The following is a 19,043-nucleotide window of genomic DNA, read 5'->3' as shown; positions in this document are numbered from 1 at the left end:
TAAGGAAGATGTAATGAGCTTTCCATTTGAGTATGAATGTTTCCCTTGACTTCAGGAATGCTCTGATCAGTGTTCAGATTTAAAAAACGATTAGATTCTGACTGGACAAGTCAATCACTTTGCAGGATGGAGTTTCCAAGCTAGCAGTGAAGTGCACAGTGTAAAATTGTATAAGACAGTTCATAAATCTACTTATTTTTCCTCATATTCTGGATTATTAGAAGCTCTAACAACAAAAGCAATGATAATCAGAGCTCCCCTCAATTTTCCTGACGAAATGGCTGCCGGCTGCCATGTAAAGCACTTTGAGATGTTTCTGATATTAGTGCAATATTTTTACTTCTACCTCCCTTGCTGTGTGATAGCAACAAAATGATACTGGAAATAAGAAGCTATAGTTATGAGGACAGGCTGGAGATACTGAGACTATCTCCATTGGAGCAGAGAAGGCTCATGGATTGTAGGAGGAAGGAAAGACTCAACAAGGTAAGAAGGTCCACAGTTTTGAGAATCTGGGAAACATTTAAAGTAGGTGAGAATATGATGAGCCTTGATTTCAACACTGTCACAAGGCAAGGAGAGGAATAATATTAAGGATGGTGTATTAAAACTTTTGGTCAGAATCACAAAAGAGGGTCTTTGTTGCTTATAGACAGACAGTAATTGTACTTTTTTTGGACTGAACCTGCCTCTGCTCAGCCAGCTCACTATTTTCCTACCTGCCGACAATCATGAGCTCCCACTCAGAGCAGTGAGGTCGGATGTGGTGCCAGACGTCCATTGTAAATATCGTACTCGCACTGTTGAAAATTGAAGTGAGGGAGGACATGAGGGCAGCGATCATTACTGACATCATCAGGCCACGCAGTCCTGCAGTGGAAAAGTGAGAACAAGAATGGGGTCAAACTGAGCTTTGTACTAAAAATAGCAGTGACTGAGCTCTATCTGTGGACGATACATGAGGTTGAGGGCACAGTGTCAGTGCAAGGTTAGTGGGGCACTTCTACTAAGTCACCATGGCACCCTGTGAAGCAGCACACAGCCACGCCATACCTCTGTCCCTGTCTGGGAGCCACACTCACCCAGTCTTAGCTTATAACCCTCCTTTCCTGCAGATCCACCTTAGCAACATGGGGAAGAGGGTGACGAAGATGATGATGAGGAAGAGGAGTAGGAGAAAGGGAACTTCTTCCTTGTGGACCAAGAGAATGATGATGCCAAGGAGAATGATAATGAAGAGGGAGAAGATGTACAGGTCAAGCCCCCCCCTCATGAGTTCCTGGACCAAAGTCCTCTGCCACAACCCCTTAATCTCCAACTAGCCCTTTCACCCCCACATACCCAGTTGAGACACTTTCACTTGGAGGGAATTAGATAGTATTAGTAAGAATGTTCCCAGATTAACTTGTGAATTTTGCTGGCACTGTTTCTCCTTATGATGGTTTTAACTGAAGGACCTGTTGGGATCCAGCAGCTTCAATAAAGGTCAGGTAAATAAATGCCAAGTCAATAAATAAAAGGTTCACTTGCATGGTCTGATGGAAAGAGCACAAAACAAGGGGAACCCCTGGATGAAGAGAAACTTCTCAGTGACCATAAACCATTTCTGGAGATAACTACTTTTTACAATGTTCCCAGATTAATTCTTTACTCAGAGAGTGGTGAGAATGTGGAACTCGCTACCACAAAGAGCGATTGAGGCGAATAGCATTGATGCATTTAAGGGGAAGCTAGATAAGTACATGAGGGATAAAGGAATAGAAAATTATGCTGACGGGGTGAGATGAAGTAAATATGGAGTGGGAGGAGGCTCGCCTGGAGCATAAACACTGGCACTGGACCGAATGGCCTGTTTCTGTGCCGTACATTCTATGTAATTGGATTGTTTGTACCTCCTGGCAGCAGTTCCATTACCAGCTTCGGGTAGGCGATATCCGAACAACCAACCGGATTACCACAAATTCTACGACAGGTATCAGCATCAGCACAGGCCACCTGATCTAAAACAAGAATGACGATAGAAATAAAAGATTTGTGAGCCACTGCATGAAATCCTGACACTGCCCGAAAGCACAGACGCCTCATTACACTTACCCACAAAGAGCACGCGGCTGACCATGCCTGGAAGCACCATAATGAAAATAGGCAAGACTTTCAAGTAGGCAGCGAGCAAGGTACCACCTTTGGCGTGAAGTAGTGTCCTGGCAGAGAGCGACCTCTGGACAATGACCTGGAGTTTGACACAACATAACAGGATCATTTTACATAAAAAAGGACAAACTGCAAATGGTGGAAATCCAAAATGAAGACAGAAAATGCTGGAGAGACACAGGTCAGTCAGCATCTGTAAAGAGAGGTTATGACATTTCAGGTGTGTACCCTTCATCAGAACACTGGGATCATTGCTTCAGACACCAATATAGCACTGCTTTTAAGACCACTTTACTTAAAAGCAAAACAATCCAAACATGATGGCCCAAGAAATTATAATCGGTAGTAACAGAACAGTGAGAGGCAGATGGAGTGAAGCTGCATCTTCACTCCATCTAGAAGATGACCTAGAAATTAGCTTGGGCTCATTTTCGAAAAATGGGTGCAACGCATACCAATTTCTACCCTGGTAAGTTTACACTCAGAGAAGGCTAAGAAAGGGAGTGAATCCTAGACCTTGCTACCAACTAAGCCAAACAAACACACAAGTGTGGAAAGGGTGATGTGCTAAGGCAGGAAGTAGTGATAGGCGACACCAAGCTTTTTTAAAAAAAGGTCGTAGGAGGAAGAGAAGGCTGAGGGATAACACACTATGGTTAATATTAACTAGAGGGTGGTACCTGATCTGTGCACCAATACCAGATCGAAGGGACAGTCATTCCAATCAATACACCTGGCCAAGGAAGGTCAGAGGTCAAAGGATCCCGAAAAATGTGGAAAGCGTCTTCTCTTGGGAGGCCACAGGTCGTGTTGAGGTCACGGAAAGTTGGAATGGCGTAGAAGTACATCTCCTGAAGGCCTGAGTAACCTTCAACTTTAGCGAAAGCTGTAGAGCAAAGATTTGTTTCACTGAACTGGCAGAAACGTACACTTCCATCCAATTAACTGGACACTGAATTTGTGCCATGCAAGCCAAATAATACAGTAGACAATCAGCAGTCAGCTGATGAGTATCCAACACCACTTTTAAAAAAAACAACATTCCTTTTGAATGATTTTGAATACAAAATCTTCATACAAAACCATTTAATGAAGATTATATTTTTGTGTAAAAGGTATCTTCTATTTCTTTTCTAACCCATTTTTTAAAGCCTTTCTTCTCTTCCCCCTTTTATGTTCTTCCTGTGCTGAATCTCCAGGCAACAGGCAACTGGTCACATTCTGTTATACTGGTTATTCTGAGCTCACTGCCAGGAGAAGCTCAAGAGAAGTTGCTGACAGTTTTCATTCTCCTCCTGTGAGGACACACCAGGCTGCTGAGCAATATCTGCCCACTGGGGTCGTGGCTGCACTGGGAGCTCACTGTGTGGGGCATCACTAGTTTGCATCCCCAGTTACACCTTTCACGAGTGGGCGAGGCATCAGCCGATGATGCTACCCACGCTGCTGGGTGGAAAGATACCTCCACAGTCAATAAAAACCCACAAGCTGACAGTGCCCCGAGTGCAGCTCATCCTCTGAACCCAGAGCACAAGGGTAGCTCACCAACCCTGCAACTCCTCAATCTTTAAGCTCTCAGTGCACTTCAGAACTTAATATTAAACTCAGGAACAAACTGAAATCTCTGAATTCACTGGTCTCGAGGATACATTTCAGCTGTTTCTGAAAACATTACTCTTGTTCAATACCATAGTCACACTGCCAGCAATGGTGAGAAGTGATGGTGTGAATTGCCCAGCCCTCATTCGACCCTGCTATAAACACCCCTTCAAAATAAGCAAGAACTATCTCTGTAAACAGAATGTGGATATTTTCCAGGGGAGACAATCACTTTCAGATTTAAGAGCAAATTCACTGATCCTGTGCACAATGGAAGCGTGAGTCGGAGAACTGGTGCTAGTGCTGTAACCCTATCTCTGACCCACACTCCCCGCTGAGTGTGCGGGATCAGTGAACTTACTCAATAACGTAATGAAAATGGGATTAGTGACCAAACAACTTCCATAGTCAAGCAGTGACTCAGGGGAGGAAACACCCAGCACCAAAACTGCCTTTATAAATGGAATTGACTCCTCCATTCCTTTAATATTGGCTCCAATAATGTGATGGGGTATCAGACCCATAGGCCCTCACTGTGTGTCGGCCATCAGCCCTCACCATGTGACTGGTACCAGCCCTCACCATGTGACTGGTACCAGCCCTCTTTGATTAAAAGTCCAATGCATCAAAGTGAAATTCAGTTTTGATTCATATTGCTGCAAGTTCGAACATTGGACATTCAGCTCAGTTACACTTACCATATCCCATGAGAATCAGAGCTCCGATCAGCATGATCACTGTCTGTAGCGCATCTGTGTAGATTACAGCCGCCAGTCCACCTGTCACGTAAGAAAAAGCAAAAATAAGTTGTACTCGGTTGGTACAAACATCACCCAGCACAATGAATGGGGACTCGGATATTACAGACATCACCCAGCACAGAGAATGGGGACTCAGATGCTACAGACATCGCCCAGCACAGAGGATGGGGACTCGGATGTTTTTTTTATTCGTTCATGGGATGTGGGCATCACTGGTGAGGCCGGCATTTATTGCCCATCCCTAATTGCCCTTGAGAAGGTGGTGGTGAGCCGCCTTCTTGAACCGCTGCAGTCCATGTATTGAAGGTTCTCCCGCAGTGCTGTTAGGAAGGGAGTTCCAGGATTTTGACCCAGCGACGATGGAAGAACGGCGATATATTTCCAAGTCGGGATGGTGTGTGACTTGAAGGGGAACGTGCAGATGGTGTTGTTCCCATGTGCCTGCTGCTCTTGTCCTTCTAGGTGGTAGAGGTCGCGGGTTTGGGAAGTGTTGTCGAAGAAGCCTTGGCGAGTTGCTGCAGTGCATCCTGTGGATGGTACACACTGCAGCCACAGTGCGCCGGTGGTGAAGGGAGTTAATGTTTAGGGTGGTGGATGGGGTGCCAATCAAGCGGGCTGCTTTGTCCTGGATGGTGTCGAGCTTCTTGAGTGTTGTTGGAGCTGCACTCATCCAAGCAAGTGGAGAGTATTCCATCACACTCCTGACTTGTGCCTTGTAGATGGTGGAAAGGCTTTGGGGAGTCAGGAGGTGAGTCACTCGCCGCAGAATACCCAGCCTCTGACCTGCTCTTACAGCCACGGTATTTATATGGCTGGTCCAGTTAAGTTTCTGGTCAATGGTGACCCCCAGGATGTTGATGGTGGGGGATTTGGCGATGGTAATGCCATTGACTGTCAAGGGGAGGTGGTTGGACTCTCTCTTGTTGGAGATGGTCATTGCCTGGCACTTGTCTGGCCCGAATGTTACTTGCCACTTATCAGCTCAAGCCTGGATGTTGTCCAGGTCTTGCTGCATGCGGGCTCGGACCGTTTCATTATTTGACAGATCATCATTACAGACATCACCCAGCACAGTGAATGGGGACTCGGATATTACAGACATCGCCCAGCACAGTGAATGGGGATTCGGATATTACAGACTATCGCCTAGCACAGTGAATGGGACTTGGATGTTACAGACATCACCCAGCACAGTGATTGGGGACCTTTTTTAAAAAGGAAAAAGGCTCATTGCTGATGAAACAAGATGTAGGTTCAACTGGAAGAAGAGAGATGAGAATTTCTTGGACCTTAGTGACAGGATGGTTTGGCTGGATGCAATATATCATCACCCTGCACATGGGAAGAATGCTCACAGTTTGACGGACCTACCCCCAACAGTGTAGAGAGTGGTAATCGCCAATAATCCAATCACAGCAATGTACAAGTCCCAGCGAAGAGCTTGTTGAATAAAGACAGCTCCAGCATAGATATCAACCTGGGCACAACACATTACCACAAGATAAATTATTCTGCAACACCTCCATGTCACCACAGAACCCCACAGCCCAGCTCAAATTCCACTGTTGTCCATGAGTTATACTGTTGGGTGCAGGAGGTGGGTTATATATTGTGCTTATAGACAAGTAACACTCACTGCTCAGTTTTATGTCTTACTCATTTACACATTTCCCTTTGACCTTTTGAATGTCCCATTAATCTGTTTCTGAATGTTATATTCCACCCTGAGATTCTTTCTTCCTACAGGGCAGTTTGACTTTCTTCCTTATTTCACAGCAAATCATTTGTTGATCCACTTAGGGTCACGTTTGTTCAGTTTGTGCTTGCTAATCCTAAGTGTGTATCCTGCAGATTTAGCAGTACACTGTTTGTCCGCTACAGTGGGCTCTATTTTAGCACCCGCTATCAGGTGCGTTCCTGGCGGGGGGGCTCCGAAAATCGGAGAAACCCGGAGCTGGACCGGAGCCCGCCCCGAACCCGCGCACTTCCGGGTTCCCCGCTGACGCGCTGGCGTGCGCGCACAGCCCCCGCTGATGGGAATCCTGCAGGCAATTAAAGCCAGCGGGATGCCACTTGACAGTATTTATTCAGGTATTTCAGGTCATTAACTGACCTGATTACGGGATTATGTGGGATTTTAGAACAAAATGGGACTGTTTCCCACACTGGGGGAAACACTCCCAGGTCAAATGGACGTGTTGCAGCTGTCAGCCTGTGGCAGCTGCAAAGGTCCATTTGACAGGTGGGTGGGGAGACCCTTACCCATTGCAGGAGGCCACTCTGTCACTTGGGACAAAGTCACCAACCTGCACACTTACCCCGGGGTCCAGAGACATGTACCTACCTTGCGGACCCCCTCAGATGTACATCTTGCGGATGGGGGCGGCCATAGCTGCAGTCATGACCTCCTCGGAGGGCGAACAGCATCACCAGCCTCACCATCCACGCCGTCCACCTCTGACACGTGGAGCTCCACAACAGAGTGCTGTGACACATCCACCTGTACAGCAGGAGGGAGGGCTACCGCAGAGAGAGATGCGTCGCAGGGGGCACTACCCTTGCCACAGGGTCCACAGACCGAGGCTCAGCCTCCTGGATCTCTCTGAGCAGCAGTGCACACTGAGGCTCAGAGTCACTCGACATGTAGTCGTGGACATCTGCAGCCTCTTTCATGCCGAGCTGCTCCTGGCTGGCCCGAGCACCATCTTCTTACCTGTCGCTGTCAAAGTCACCACTGCCCTCAACAACTTCTCCTCCGCATCCTTCCAGAGTGCCACCGGGGACATCGCCGACGTCTCTCAGTCGTCTGCGCAGAAGAGCCCTGCAAATACACCTACACCCACTCTGCAGTGACACAATGGGTGGCATCAGTTGTGGGTCCTCATAGTGATCCTCAGGAGCGGGCATTATTGCACAAACCAGACAGGATTCGCGAAGACATGGCAGTAGTGGTGCCAATATAATATGTAATGTGAGTTGTTCTGAAATTCAATATAAGTAACACCCATGACAAACCCTCAAACACCCTTGTGCATCCCCTTCATGCTCATGACACGTTTGCCTTACGCTGCCTACTGCACATATGTGATGCATGCCCTGTGGCTGCAGCACAGGTAGTGGCAGGTTGAGTGAGGCTGGCCGTGACAGAGATGCACGAGAGGGTGAGTATGAGATAGAGCCATGAGATTGTATGAGGATTGGGTTGAGTGGTAGTGGCGGGATGAGTACTGGCGAGGTGAGTAGGTGCAGGTAAGATGAGGATGAGGTTTGAGTGGGTATGAGGGGTGATGTGACAGAGTAGTGTTGGCAGTGCTGAAGGAGATGTGGGGTGGGGGCAGTGATATGGCAGACGGAGTTTTTTTTAATTCATTCATGGGATGTGGGCGTCGCTGGCGAGGCCAGCATTTATTGCCCATCCCTAATTGCCCTCGAGAAGGGGAGTGTAGGGGAAAGACTACGTATACTCACTTTGGCTGACCTACTGAGGTCATTGGAGCGCCTCCTGCACTGTATGCAGGTGGGCGATATGTTGGTTGCGCTGGTGACCTCCTCTGCCACCTCGAGCCAGGCCTTCCTGGTGGCAGAGGCAGGCCGCTTCCTCCCGCCCGCCGGGAGGAAGATCTCTGTCCTCCCCCTCCTCCTCACCCCATGTATTGATACCTGGAGTGAGGCATCATTACACTGGGAGCAGCCTTCCCCCTGGGCTGCGCCATGCTGTAATTTTTTCTGTTTGTTGCAGCATCTGTCAGTGGAGGACTGCCCCTTTAAATAGAGCGCCTCCAGCTGACAGATCTTACTGCGCATGCGCAGCCCGCCCAACGCACAGATCAGCAGTGGGGAACCCGGAGGACAAGGTAAGTGGATCCAATTAGTGGGTTGTCTGCTACGATCGCGCGGGAAGCTGACTAATTTCACCGGCCCCCCCGCCAAGAACCTGCAGCCCTGCTAACATCGGGCCCAGTGTGTTGTTAAACAAATCTTCCTCAATCAATTTAATCCCTCCCCTCATTGTCTCCAAGTAGATCTTCTCAAAATTGTATACTTACTGATATCTTTGTGAATATATAGATGAACAAATAGAGAACTGCAATAAAGAGCCGAATTCTTTGGCCTCCAAATCGTTTTAGTAAATATTCAGGCATGGTGGTGACCTGCAGAAAGAGGGTTTGTTCATCTCTATTGCAACATGGATGGAACGGAGACAATTACACAGGAATCAGAACTAAATGGGGCATTTTGTAATTATTCTGGGGGCTCTTTCCAAACATTTCCAAGGCAAGAGGGGTTAATGCAGCGAAAGCTAATCACAGCCCCACCCATCAGAGGGGGACAAACTGAAATGGGCTGTGCAGGTTAATAACAGGAAGTGACCACAGGTCAGGACGGCCGTGGCTAGTGGGTAGCTCTCTCGCCTCTGAGTCAGAAGGTCATGGGATCAAGTCCCACTCCAGCACATGATGCTAGGCTGACACCTCAGTGCAGTACTGAGGGAGTGCTGCACTGTCGGAGGTGCCGTCTTTCGGATGAGATATTAAACTGATGCCCCATCTGCCCTCTCAGGTGGATGTAAAAGATCCCATGGCACTATTTCAAAGAAGAGCAGGGGTGTTTTCCCCGGTGTCCTGGCCAATATTTATCCCTTAACCAACATCACTTAAAAAAAAAAATTCTGAGTGCTGTTTGTGGGATCTTGCTGTGCGCAAATTGGCTGCCACGTTTCCTACATTACAACAGTGACTACACTTCAAAAAAAGGAATTAATTAGCTGTAAAGCACTTTGGGACATCCTGAGGTTGTGAAATGTGCTGTATAAATGCAAGATCTTTTATGAGATTGATTGCCACGATTAGTCAACAACTCCATTATCATTCTATCATGCCACTGGATGTAGAAGACGAACTAGATGGACCTTGATCTTACTTCGTCTAGCAATTCCTATATTCCTATGCACTTCAGGCCGGCCTTAGAGGCTGGCTGAAAGATCACTTGCAGTGCCAAGTGGGCGTGCAACCCACGAAAGCCACTGCATGCACATTCCATGCCAGTGAGACTGAATCCTCATATAAACAGAGCGAGATCTCAACAGATAACTGCTCAGTAAAATAAAATCTCCTAAAACTGATAGTAATCAGGAGGAATGTAGCACCTGGTACAGCCACTCCCTCACTGTGCTGAGAGGAACCCGTCAGGGATAGAATAAAAAGCAGAAATAGGAAATTTTCCAGTGAATGAAAATGATAAGTTTGTTCTAGAAAAGTTGAAAAACTTTACCTCAGCTGCAATGTATATGGGGAGAAAAAACCAGGCCAGCAGGATCAGAATAAGCATTCCCTAGAGAAAGAAAAATAAAATAAAATTACTACAGAAGAATTGGAGCAAGAAGATTCTGTCACCAAGTGTTGTGGTCTTATTCCTTCAGACAAAAGTGATCTTCCCCCCAGTGACTGACCCCCAGTGACCCAACCCCCACCATTGACTGTCTACCCCTCCCCAGTGACTGTCTACACCCCACCCCCCACTCCCCGGTGACTGTCCCCCTATCAGATGCCTTTGATATAAATAAGATGAAATTCTAGACAAGCTGAAAGGGTTGAAACAAAATAAAATTCCAAGGAACTAATGGTATTTATCCCAGAGTACTGAGTGAGATTAGGAAGGAGATTTCTGAGGCATTGACGATCATTATGAGGGAGTCACTGAACATGGACGAGGTAACAATAGATTGGGAATAGGCCAATATGGTGCCCATATTCAAAAAGGGGTCAAAACAGACACAGGCAATGACAGATCCATTAGTCTCACCTCAATTCCATCTAAAATAATGGAATTGATTCTCAGGAGTAAACAGCAGTCAACACAGCTAGAGATGGGCAAGATCCACCCAAACTAATCTCCTCAACTTCTTTAAGGAAGTGACAACCCAAGCAGTGAAGAGAAGAGCCACAAGGCTGATCCATAGTGTCAGGGGTCTCAGTTATGAGAAGAGGCTGGAGAAACTTGGGCTATTGGGCTGGAGAGGAGGTGCCTGAAAGGTGATCGTATAGATGAACATGAGATAGTCAAGGGAATGGAAAAGCTAAATCTGGAATATTACTTCAAATTAAATTCTGGAAGTAGGATAAGGGGACACAGGTTCAGTCTAGTGAAAAGCAAATTGAGGGCTGATATCAGAAGTTGTTCTGAATGTAAAGATAGAACAATGGAGGCAAAAAACCTAGAACCATTTAAGAAACAGTTAGATGCAGCAATGTTGGATTGTAGGACTTTTGGATGAATGGTCCTTAATTATCTTGTGAACTCTCGTGAATCTGGAAATCAGAAGTTTCTTTCTCACAGAATGATGAACGTGTGTCAAAAAGTTGTTATATTCATTAACTGCTTTAAAAAGGAACTGGGCGAATGTCCAACTAACAACAGAGTCAGGTGGTAAGGGTAAACGTAGAATCGTAGAATCATAGAAAAGTTACAGTATGGAAGGAGGCCATTTGGCCCATCGAGTCCGCGCCAGCTCTGTGCAAAAGCAATCCAGCTAGTCCCACTCCCCCGCCCTCATGTCACCTTTGGTTCTTTTGCCAGTCACCTTAAATCTATTTCCTCTGGTTCTTGACACTTCCGCCAATGGGAACAGTTTCTCTCTATCTACTCTGTCTAGAGCCTTCATGATTTTAAATACCTCTATCAAATCTCCTCACAATCGTTTCTGTTCCAAGGAGAACAACCCCAGCATCTCCAGTCTATCCACGTAAGTAAAGTCCCTCATCCCTGGAATCCATTCTAGTAAATCTCTTCTGCACCCTCTCTAAGGCCTTCACATCTTTCCTAAAATGCGGTGCTCAGAACTGGACACAATACTCCAGTTGTGGCTGAACCAGTGTTTTATAAAGGTTTATCATGACTTCCATACTTTTGTACTCTCTGCCTCTATTTATAAAGCCCAGGATCCCGTATGCTTTTTTAACTACTTTCTCAACCTGCCCTGCCACCTTCAATGATTTATGCACATATACCCCCAGATCTCTCTGTTCCTGTACCCCTTTAAGAGTTGTGCCCTCTAGTTTATAGTGCCTCTCCTCGTTCTTCCTACCAAAATATATCACTTTGCATTTTTCTGTGTTGAATTTTATCTGCCACATGTCCACCCATGCTACCAGCCTGTTTCATCTTACTCACTATCTCTTTTGTCATCCAGGGAGCCCTGGCTTTAGTTGCCCTACCTTTCAGCATCATGGGAATGTTCCCGTACCATCTCCTCTTTAAAGGCCGCCCACTGTTCAATTACAGTTTTGCCTGCCAATCTTTGATTCCAATTTACCCGGGCCAGATCTGTTCTCATCCCATTGAAATTGGCCCTCCTCCAATTGAGTATTTTTACTTTAGAGGAAGCATTGTAGAAGATTTTAAAGTAATTGGGACCCACTGCCACAGAAGCCTGTGATTTACAAGGAATGTAATAGTTCAGGAGTGAGAATGGGAATAGTTTAGGTACAGAAATACTTTGCCATGAAGTTCTTTTGGTAAATATTACACAATGTCGCCTTTGGCCTCTGGCCCAATACTGCCCAATAATCGGCAGTATTGGGCCAGAATTTGCTGTCAAAGTAACAGTGAGGCTAATGGCGTTCAGCGTTATTTATGGGTAAATGGTACAGCAACTTCAGGCAAGGGGCTGATATGAGGTCAAATGTGGATATCCAAAAGTTGCTGTCTGAAATGCGCCGTTTCACCTTTAGCTTGGCAAAAACGGCATCTCGCTGTCTGCCTCACCATTGACAGGCATTGAACGGCATTAAGTTGCTGCATTTGCGGGGTAGATATGAACTAAACTCGCCACAGATATTATGGGCTAGGAATTAGTAGTGTAAGTACCCTTTCAACGACGTGATAAGTGTTATTTACTGCCAATCAACCTTTCTGGCACTGAAAATTAGCTATTGTAAGTGTGGAGTCTCACTCCTTCAGGTTGTGAATTGTTTTAGGAGATTTAAAATTTTTTTAATTTAAATCTTTTTTAAACTTTTTCCTTTCTGTCTCTTTTTTCTCTCTATCTTAATCCAATTTTTCTTTCTCTCCTTTTATTTTGCTTTCTGTCCCTGATTTGACATTGAATTCACCCCTTTTAATTCAACCTCCTTCTCTGTCCTTCCGCTGTTTATTTCCCAATCCTTAAATGTTGGTTGCTCTGTTCACTCAGGTCGCAGATGCCGTTTCCCTCGCTGCCCCATTATCAACTCGCACTTTCAGCAACTTTGTTTTGAGCTAAAGGGTGCAGGGACAAGTCTAACTAATGGCAGACACCGTTGGATGCCCTGCCACAGCAAAATCTGACCCACAGTGTTATTCCACAGCAGTGTTCCTAATCTCAAACAGCCAGGGAGTCAGACTACCCACAACAATCATCTGGAGAGGGAAGAGAGAGTTGTTATAAACAGATAACCTTTCTCTACCGACTCACATAAAAAAGAAAGTGTTTTTAAAGGAGCTCACGTTGAACTCGTACGCACTGACTGCGATCCCAGAGGCTGCTCCTGTACCAGCCAATCCGATGAAATGGCCACTCCCCACATTGCTGGCAAACAGCGACGCTCCAATCTAATGGAGGAGAGAAAAAAGTCTCAGACCAGACAGTGTCAATTTCTACAATCAGCCAATGGAGTCACAAGCCACTGTACTCACCGGCCACCATACCATGTCCCTCCCAGCTAGAAAGTAGCCTTTGACGGTGTTCCTCTTTGTCCTGTACATAGACTGACAGAAACAATGCGTCATTCTTAATCCAAGATAACTTTGTTCTGGAGACTGTAAGATCACAGATGTGTGCTGTGAGCCACACCTTTCTCCTCGTTCCATGACTGGCTCTCAAAGGTCTCCAGGTGGGTGCAATGGGCCCCCTGGCTTCTTTGTCGTGCCCCTGCCTGAAGAAGAGATGGATGGCAATCCATTCATGCCATCATCATACAGGAGACTTACTCATGACTATCCACATCTGGCCAATGTATTAACAGGCTTGTGTACATCTCTCTTCCCACCACAAATATAATGAGAGGTCATACATATCAGGAAAGATTGAATAAGCTGGGCTCTTTTCTCTAGAAAAGAGAAGACTGAATGGTGACCTAATAGAGGTCTTTAAGATTATGAAAGGGTTTGATAGGGTAGACATAGAGATGTTTGCACTTGCAGGGGAGACCAGAACTAGGGGGGCATAAATATAAGATCGTCAGTAATAAATCCAATAGGGAATTCAGGAGCAACTTCTTTACCCAGAGAGTGGGTAGAATGTGGAACTCACTACCACAGGGAGTAGTTGAGGCAAATAGCATAGATGCGCTTAAGAGAAGATAGATAAACACTTGAGGGAGAAAGGAATGGAAGGATATGCTGATAGGGTGAGATGAAGTAGGGAGGGAGCATAAACACCGGCACGAATCTATTGGGTGGAATGGCCTGTTTCTGTGCTGTACATTTTATATATATACCATCATCCACAGACTCTTCCATGTGTATCTCAACTCACACAGCTCCCATCCATGCCCCTCCCCCCACTCCCCCCGAGAAAATCGGCTTCCAGTGAAGAGAGCCCTTACCCAGAGTCCTACAGCCAAGACAAATAGTAAATACACGGCCAGGACCACAACATCGGCCACGTCCAGTGTCCGATGAGCCATCGCAGGTTGGGCAGGGTCCACCGTGCTGCCGGGGGTGTTCGCCGTCCTCTCCATGGCCAAAGGGATCTCAGTCTTTGTCTTCATGTCTCAGGCTTTAATAAGAATTTTTAAAAATAGAGAATCAAATGGGTTTTAATAACTAGAAAAATGAAATGATCACAATATTCTGTTAGTAAATACCGAAAGGCGCCTTAAAGTTATCTGTAATCTGACAGTTTTATCTCTGAGAGCGTTGATGAGGTAGAGAGGGTGGTTCCTGTTGGCTGCCTCTTACCTGCCTTCCAGGTGTAACTCTTCACCTTTAGATGTGCATCCCGCGGTCGTGCTGAGCTGCGCTGTCTCAGCACTCGAGCGAGAGGGGTCACCACGGGAAGAGGCAGAGAGATGGAAGCAGGTAATCCTCCAGTAACAGTGGGAGCTGCTGTCCTAACAACAAGGTTCAGAAGAATTTGCGCGCTCTCTATACTTCTGAAAGATCAAATTCCAACCTTGGGTGTTATTTAGTAAAGGAACATGTTCACTTTGGGTTAAAGTTTAAGTCAAATATATTTACCTGATGTTAATTTATGCACGGCTAGGGAACATCAAAACGTTTAAAAGTCAATTGAACCTTGGAGTCCTTTAATAGCCCAGCGTTCTCCTTATCACCCAGCAGCCCGGCATTCTACAGTATCCTCCTCCCCTCTGCGATTCTAAACGCTCTCCAGTTCCACAGGATGCCCACAACCTGCTCCCAGGCCTCTGGCAATGCGACTTTCGGAGAACGGGCCAGGAGATGTTCACCAATTGATCGTCACTCTCAGAAGAATAGGCGATATGCTCAGAGACCCTACAACTAACGGGATCTTGCAGGCTGCGGGCGGCTTACTGGAAAATCATAGTTCATAGGAGGTACAGCACAGGCGGAGGCCATTCGGCCCATCCTGCCTATGCCGGCTCTTTGAAAGAGCTATCCAATTATTCCCACTACCCCCCTCCCCCACCTTCCCCATAGCACAATTTTTTTTCCTTCAAGTATTTATCCAATTCCCTTTTGAAAGTTATTATTGAATCTGCTTCCACCACCCTTTCAGGCCCTGCATTCCAGATCATAACAACTCATTGTTTAAAAAAGGTTTCCTCATTGCATTCTCAGTGTGATGTAGGGCAGTGTTGGAAAATAGGCCGCTTTTTGCTCTATGTTCCCAGTATCAGCGTTAAGCACTGCCAGATCAGGTGTTGCACAGGTGATAGACTGGGTAAAATACCCTCTACAAAATTGTCTAGGTTAAATGCAGCATCAATGATGCAGAGTGAAGCCCCCTCTACACTGCCCATCAACATGACTTAAGCCCAATCTCAGAAGGTCTCCTTTACCACACCAGTGGGACATGTTCTGTTTTCCTGTACCAGCCTTATTTCTATCTGATCGCTGAGTGATCTTGCAAATTAATACCAATTAGGGAGCAGTTTTATGCAATGGACTTGTGCTCAGTAGGAGCTGAGCTGAGACTGTCCAAACATAGAACAGGAAATTGTCATCCTCTCAATCTTAACTGGATTAGATTCAAATCCAAGAGCTGAAAGCACAATTGATCTTAAATGTCAAGATATTGAAAAGGTTAGAAACAGCCACAGGAACAGGAGGGGCTAGTTATTACTCAATGTCAACTCTGATAAGATTAACACTAAGATTCTAGAACATTCAATGTACGATGTTAGTACAAGTCAATATCAGTGATAAAGATCAACCTGTTCACAGTCAATCTGTGACTGTAATAGAAAGAAAGAACTTGCATTTATACAGCACCATTTCACAACCTCAGGACTTCCCAAAGCGCTTTACAGCCAATGAAGTACTTTTGAAGTGTTGTAATGTAGGAATCGTGGCAGCCAATTTGCACACAGCAAGCTCCCACAAACAGCAATGAGATAAATGACCAAGTCAGCTGTTTTAGTAATGTTGGTTGAGGGATAAATGTTGACCAGGACAGTGGGGAGAACTCCCCTGATCTTCTTCATTTGGTGCTACGGGATCTTTTACATCCGCCTGAGAGGACAGACTTGGTTTAACACTCTCATCCGAAAGAGGAGGAAGGAGATGATGATCAGGACCACCAGCAAGAGATGCCAGGCTCAACAGGCATTTAGACAGCCACTGGTCTCGACCCACTGGCACACAGCTACCCATCTTAAGATGGATCTACTTCACCATTACCCCTGGGCAATGCTTGAAATCAAAGCCCATAGTCCTCCTTTGACAACAAACTCAATTCATTTGCTTGGTGATGTGTAGCTCTCCTCCACAGAGAGCAAACTCCCATTTAGAGATCATTTGGCTACTCCTTTGCACAGGTTTTCTCCCCAGGATGCCCCAAATCATTCACCAACAAGTGTGCCAACCTTCCCATTGTTTAATGCCACCATGTCCCCCAGTGGTGCCTATCCTAGTGTGTCCTTTCAATTCTAGCCTTTTCCTTCTCAGAGGGTGGCAAGAGGTTCTGAGGTGGCTGGTTGATAATTTGCAGCAGGAGCCTTGGGGGTTTGAGGTGGTACTTTGACTATGGGACATTTCCCCTTCAAGAAAAAAGTAGAGAGACCAAAGTTGCTATTATATGGAATGCAACCCAGGTATCAGAAAGCATCAATGAGGGCGAGAACAGGTGCTAACAATGAACTATCCAACACGTGAGCCTTCTACTGCTTCCGTATGTGTTCACCTGTGAATAAAGGAACACATGTAGGAGAAGGAAGGAAGGAACAGGATTAGGCCATTCAGCCCCTCGAACCTGTTCCACCATTCAGTTAGATCATAGCTGATCTGGAAGTGCGAAGGCTATTTATTGCTGTATCTCCTACATATAAATTGCAAATGATGTTCGATGCATCGTTACAAGTATGACCGCTGCCTGTTACTTTGGATGCTCCTGGAGAAGTCATAGAATCATAGAATCATAGAAGTTTACAACATGGAAACAGGCCCTACGGCCCAACATGTCCATGTCGCCCAGTTTATACCACTAAGCTAGTCCCAGTTGCCTGCACTTGGCCCATATCCCTCTATACCCATCTTACCCATGTAACTGTCCAAATGCTTTTTAAAAGACAAAATTGTACCCCCCTCTACTACTGCCTCTGGCAGCTCGTTCCAGACACTCACCACCCTTTGAGTGAAAAAATTGCCCCTCTGGACCCTTTTGTATCTCTCCCCTTAAATCCATGCCCCCTCGTTATAGACTCCCCTACCTTTGGGAAAAGATTTTGACTATCTACCTTATCTATGCCCCTCATTATTTTATAGACTTCTATAAGATCACCCCTAAACTTCCTACTCTCCAGGGAAAAAAGTCTCAGTCTATCCAACCTCTCCCTATAAGTCAAACCATCAAGTCCCGGTAGCATCCTAGTAAATCTTTTCTGCACTCTTTCTAGTTTAATAATATCCTTTCTATAATAGGGTGACCAGAACTGTACACAATATTCCAAGTGTGGCCTTACTAATGTCTTGTACAACTTCAACAAGACATCCCAACTCCTGTATTCAATGTTCTGACCAATGAAACCGAGCATGCTGAATGCCTTCTTCACCACCCTATCCACCTGTGACTCCACTTTCAAGGAGCTATGAACCTGTACTCCTAGATCTCTTTGTTCTATAACTCTCCCCAACGCCCTACCATTAACGGAGTAGGTCCTGGCCCGATTCGATCTACCAAAATGCATCACCTCACATTTATCTAAATTAAACTCCATCTGCCATTCATCGGCCCACTGGCCCAATTTATCAAGATCCCGTTGCAATCCTAGATAACCTTCTTCACTGTCCACAATGCCACCAATCTTGGTGTCATCTGCAAACTTACTAACCATGCCTCCTAAATTCTCATCCAAATCATTAATATAAATAACAAATAACAGCGGACCCAGCACCAATCCCTGAGGCACACCGCTGGTCACAGGCCTCCAATTTGAAAAACAACCCTCTACAACCACCCTCTGTCTTCTGTCGTCAATCCAATTTTGTATCCAATTGGCTACCTCACCTTGGATCCCGTGAGATTTAACCTTATGTAACAACCTGCCATGCGGTACCTTGTCAAAGGCTTTGCTAAAGTCCATATAGACCACGTCTACTGCACAGCCCTCATCTATCTTCTTGGTTACCCCTTCAAAAAACTCAATCAAATTTGTGAGACATGATTTTCCTCTCACAAAACCATGCTGACTGTTCCTAATCAGTCCCTGCCTCTCCAAATGCCCGTAGATCCTGTCTCTCAGAATACCCTCTAACAACTTACCCACTACAGATGTCAGGCTCACCGGTCTGTAGTTCCCAGGCTTTTCCCTGCCGCCCTTCTTAAACAAAGGAACAACATTTGCTACCCTCCAATCTTCAGGCACCTCACCTGTAGCTGTCGATGATTCAAATATCTCTGCTAGGGGACCCGCAATTTCCTCCCTGACCTCCCATAACGTCCTGCGATACATTTCATCAGGTCCCGGAGATTTATCTACCTTGATGCGCGTTAAGACTTCCAGCACTTCCCTCTCTGTAATATGTACACTCCTCAAGACATCACTATTTATTTCCCCAAGTTCCCTAACATCCATGCCTTTCTCAACCGTAAATACCGATGCGAAATATTCATTTAGGATCTCACCCATCTCTTGTGGTTCCGCACATAGATGACCTTGTTGATCCTTAAGAGGCCCTACTCTCTCCCTAGTTAGTTAACTTCTTCCAGGTTGACTAGCCATGCAGGAGTTGCTGGAGGTGGCACTCACTGCCAAGGCTACCGCTTTCCACAGGACCCTGATAATGCCTCCCACAAGCAATAATATTAACACAAGAGACGACTTTACTTACACAGAGCAGCACGGTTGGCAC

General features: G+C 45.9%; 1 protein-coding gene across 3 annotated transcripts in view; it reads right to left on the bottom strand.

The window, feature by feature from the left end:
* The window catches only part of slc5a11 (solute carrier family 5 member 11), a 35,946-nt gene extending 16,903 nt beyond the window's left edge, over window positions 1-19,043 (bottom strand). The window contains exons 1-12 of one of the 3 annotated variants that reach the window (XM_068002997.1): window positions 19,023-19,043; window positions 14,096-14,268; window positions 13,185-13,256; window positions 12,996-13,100; window positions 9,783-9,842; window positions 8,558-8,662; window positions 5,883-5,988; window positions 4,449-4,529; window positions 2,832-3,037; window positions 2,095-2,230; window positions 1,893-2,000; window positions 720-870 (exon numbers count right to left, since the gene is read on the bottom strand). In XM_068002997.1, coding sequence (XP_067859098.1) covers window positions 720-870; window positions 1,893-2,000; window positions 2,095-2,230; window positions 2,832-3,037; window positions 4,449-4,529; window positions 5,883-5,988; window positions 8,558-8,662; window positions 9,783-9,842; window positions 12,996-13,100; window positions 13,185-13,256; window positions 14,096-14,260 — 1,295 coding nt within the window. In that variant the 5' untranslated portion in view covers window positions 14,261-14,268; window positions 19,023-19,043. The other 2 variants (XM_068002996.1, XM_068002998.1) reach the window with 2 other exon arrangements.

This window comes from Heptranchias perlo, chromosome 22 (assembly GCF_035084215.1).
Source record: "Heptranchias perlo isolate sHepPer1 chromosome 22, sHepPer1.hap1, whole genome shotgun sequence".
NCBI lineage: Eukaryota > Metazoa > Chordata > Chondrichthyes > Hexanchiformes > Hexanchidae > Heptranchias > Heptranchias perlo.
Note: the sequence above shows the minus strand (reverse complement) of the source record. Positions and strands in the feature narration are given on the sequence as shown.